The following is a 3,525-nucleotide window of genomic DNA, read 5'->3' on the forward strand; positions in this document are numbered from 1 at the left end:
ATGGATGAAGGGGACCACTCAGATCTGCTGCTACGCAAAGGCGTCTACCCCTACGACTATATGGATAGGTTCGAGAGGCTCCAGGAGACCCAGCTCCCATCCAAGGAGGCCTTCCGCAGCACGCTCAGAGGGTCTGGGGGGCCTTTGGATGCAAGACCATGCGCGACTATCACGATCTCTATCTCGAGACTGACGTGATCTTGCTCGCCGACGTCTTCTAGAATTTCCGCGAGATCTGTATGAAGCATTATGGACTCGACCCTGCGCACTACTATACGGCGCCAGGGCTATCATACGACGCCGCGCTCAAGGTCAGCGGTATCAAGCTGGATCTCATCACCGTCCCCGATATGCTGCTCATGGTCGAGAAGGGGATTCGCGGGGGTCTGACCATGGCGTCTCAGAGATACGCTCGGGCGAATAATCCCTACCTGCAAGATTTCGACCCGAGCAAGCCGACCAACTATCTGATGTATCTGGACGCTAATAATCTCTACGGGTGGGCGATGAGTCGGCCCCTGCCCACCGGAGATTTCAAGTGGATCGATCCCTCAGAAGTCCCAGACCTCAGCACGCTCGGTGAGGAGTATGAGCAAGGATATATCATGGAGGCGGATCTCGAATATCCCAGGGAGCTCCACGATCGCCATAACGACTATCCCCTCGCGCCGGAATCCATGGTGATCAATGGAGTCAGGAAGCTGGTGGCCAACCTCCACGATAAGCAGAAATACGTGGTCCACTACGTAAATCTGAAGAAATACCTTGCCTGGGGTCTGAAGCTGAAGAAGATCCATCGCACCATCCGATTCACCCAGAGCCCATGGTTGAAGGGGTACGTAGAGAAGAATACGGGTTGCAGGGCGGCGGCTACCACCACCTTCGAGAAGGACTTCTTCAAGCTCATGGTGAACTCAGTATTCGGAAAGACCATGGAGAATATCCGCAATAGGGTGGACGTCCGGCTGGTCAATAGCGAGAAGGCTGCCCGGAAGCTGGTGGCCAAGCCTAGCTTCAAGCGCAGGACGGTCTTCAGCGAAGATCTGGCTGCCGTCCATCTGCATCGCACCAAGCTGGTCTTCGATAAACCCATCTACCTAGGATTCTCCATCCTTGATCTATCAAAGACCCTGATGGCCGACTTCGTCTACGACCATCTCAAGTCCCGGTATGACGACCGACTCAGCATCTGCTTTACGGATACGGATAGCTTGATCTGCGATATCCAGACGGCGGACGTATATAAGGATATGGCGGAGAATGTGCAGGAGTGCTTCGATACGTCCAACTATGCCCCAGACCATGCCTCCGGGATTCAGCCCGGCGTGAATAAGAAGGTGATAGGCAAATTCAAGGATGAGTGCGCCGGCCAGCCGATGATCGAGTACGTGGGACTCCGACCGAAAGCATATGCCTTCAAGGTGGATCGCGAGGAGTGCAAGAGGGCTAAGGGCGTGAAGAAGAGCGTGGTCGAGACCAATCTGACCTTCGCCGACTATAAGGAGTGCCTGGACACGGGCAGGGAGAAATACTGCGCGATGAATATCATCCGTAGCCGGCTCCACCAGGTCCTTACCCTAGAGACCTGCAAGAAATCCCTCTACTCCAATGACGATAAGCGCCACATCCTGCCCGACGGCATCAGCACCCTCGCCCATGGTCACTACCAAATCGTCCACGACTAAGGCATCGATCCACCCCCACCCTCTCCCACACCAGAATTTCTCGAGGTTCGTAAGCCTCGGGAAATCTTCTCGCTTCGCCGCCCCCACCCCCATCTATACTTAGCAGGCTCTGATGGGTGCGGATGCCCATCCCTCCTCTTCAGCACTTGGTAGGCTCTGACGGGTGCGGATGCCCATCCCACCTCTTTGGCACTTGGTAGGCTCTGACGGGTGTGGATGCCCATCCCTCCCTAGATAAATGGATAAGCCCCTCACCAATCTCGAGCTCGAGCGAGCCGTGAAGAATCTGCATATCCCGCACTTCAGAGGCGTCTTCATGCGCGACGATCTGCAGTCGCTGAAGAAGCTGGAGGCCGCTTACGATAAGCTGAAGGCGAAAGTCGTCAACTTGCAGGAGGAGATGCGGCGCATGAAGACCGTCGAGAAGGACGATATCACAGCTCTCAGGGGGAGGCTGGACCAAAAAGTGGATAGATCGGATTGCAGCTGCACGAATGGTGGTCAGATGAACGTTGATCTCGATATGCAGAAATACCGCATAAAAAATCTCCCACTTCCCCAGAGCGATAATGAGCCCGTCACCAAAGCCCTATACGATCAGCTGGTGAAGGATATCTACGATGTGAGAGTCTTAGTGCAGATGCATCATCCCTGAGTGCCCCCTTATCTGCCTTTTCGGATGCCCCGAGAGCATCCGAAAAGCCATGATTATTCCCAGTCGGATTGCTTCACCCATGAGTTGAAAGATTTAGGGTAGCCCATCCACTTCACGAATATTGCCTTGACCCCATTCTTGGTGCGTCGCCGCAGAACCTTCTCAATGCGATAAACGTCCTGATCGGTGCTCTGGAGCTCGGGCTCGTAGAAGAATCCCTGGATCTCCTCTTCGTTGAAATCCTTGAGGCGATAGGTCGGCGGCTGAGTGCCCAGGACCTGCGAGATGGGGAGGACTTCCTCTTTCCAGCGGGGCGTATACCTCCTTTCGAAGATGCCCTTCTTCTTGGCGATCCGGACCCTATCTCCAGGCTTGAATCGCGGCGGCTGCATGGGTGGGAGGTCTCCGTATAGATTTTTGACGCAGTAGATCATACTTTATCTATATAAATGGACGTGCACGATATCTCTTACGATGCCGCCGCACCCACCAGGAGCAATCACTACCTCCTCCCCCAGCGATCGATTCGCGGTCTGATCGTCGGGAAGTCGGGCTGCGGCAAGACCACGCTGCTGAATAACCTCCTCTTGCGCTCTGGATGGCTAGACTACGATCGCCTCTCTGCTTCGGGAAGTCTCTGCATCAGCCATCTACCAACTCTTGCGAGCGGCTCTGGAGAAGGGTCTGACCAAAGAGGCCATCCGGGAGCTTCTCACCCTGCAGGACGCATATCTCCTGCTAGACCTCGTCGAGGATCTTCCCCGAGGGCCGGGTGGGATCGATGCCGCCTTCTTCGAGCAGGACGGAGACCAGACCCCCGCGAGCTCGATCCGACGGATAAGAATCTGATGGTCTTCGACGATTTGATGCTGAGCAAGCAAAATAAGTGCGAGGATTACTACGTGCGCAGGCGCCATAATAATGTCGATTGCTTCTACCTCTGCCAGAGCTACTTCAAGCTTCCGCGGCAGACCATCCAGGAGAATGCCAACTTCATCTGCCTCTTCGCCAAGACGATCGAAATCTCGATCATATCCATCGCGACTACTGCACGGATCAATCGCTCGACCAATTCAAGACCCTCTGCCGCCGATGCTGGTCTGAGCCTCACGGCTTTGTGACCATCGATCTGACCAGCCCGAGAAGCCGGAAGATATCGGTTCAAACTAGATGAATTCTTCGATC

General features: G+C 54.9%; 1 protein-coding gene across 1 annotated transcript; it reads left to right on the plus strand.

Annotated features, from left to right (window-relative positions):
• The first annotated feature begins 392 nt into the window (after nucleotides 1-392).
• On the plus strand, nucleotides 393-1,685 carry LOC148626416 (uncharacterized). Its single transcript, XM_088571107.1, has one exon. It carries the CDS (start codon nucleotides 393-395, stop codon nucleotides 1,683-1,685), a length of 1,293 nt encoding a protein of 430 aa, XP_088427233.1.
• Nucleotides 1,686-3,525: the final 1,840 nt, after the last annotated feature.

The sequence above is a fragment of the Perna viridis genome, chromosome 2 (genome assembly GCF_037379345.1).
Source record: "Perna viridis isolate PV_CMFRI_1.1 ecotype Kerala chromosome 2, ASM3737934v1, whole genome shotgun sequence".
Lineage (NCBI taxonomy): Eukaryota > Metazoa > Mollusca > Bivalvia > Mytilida > Mytilidae > Perna > Perna viridis.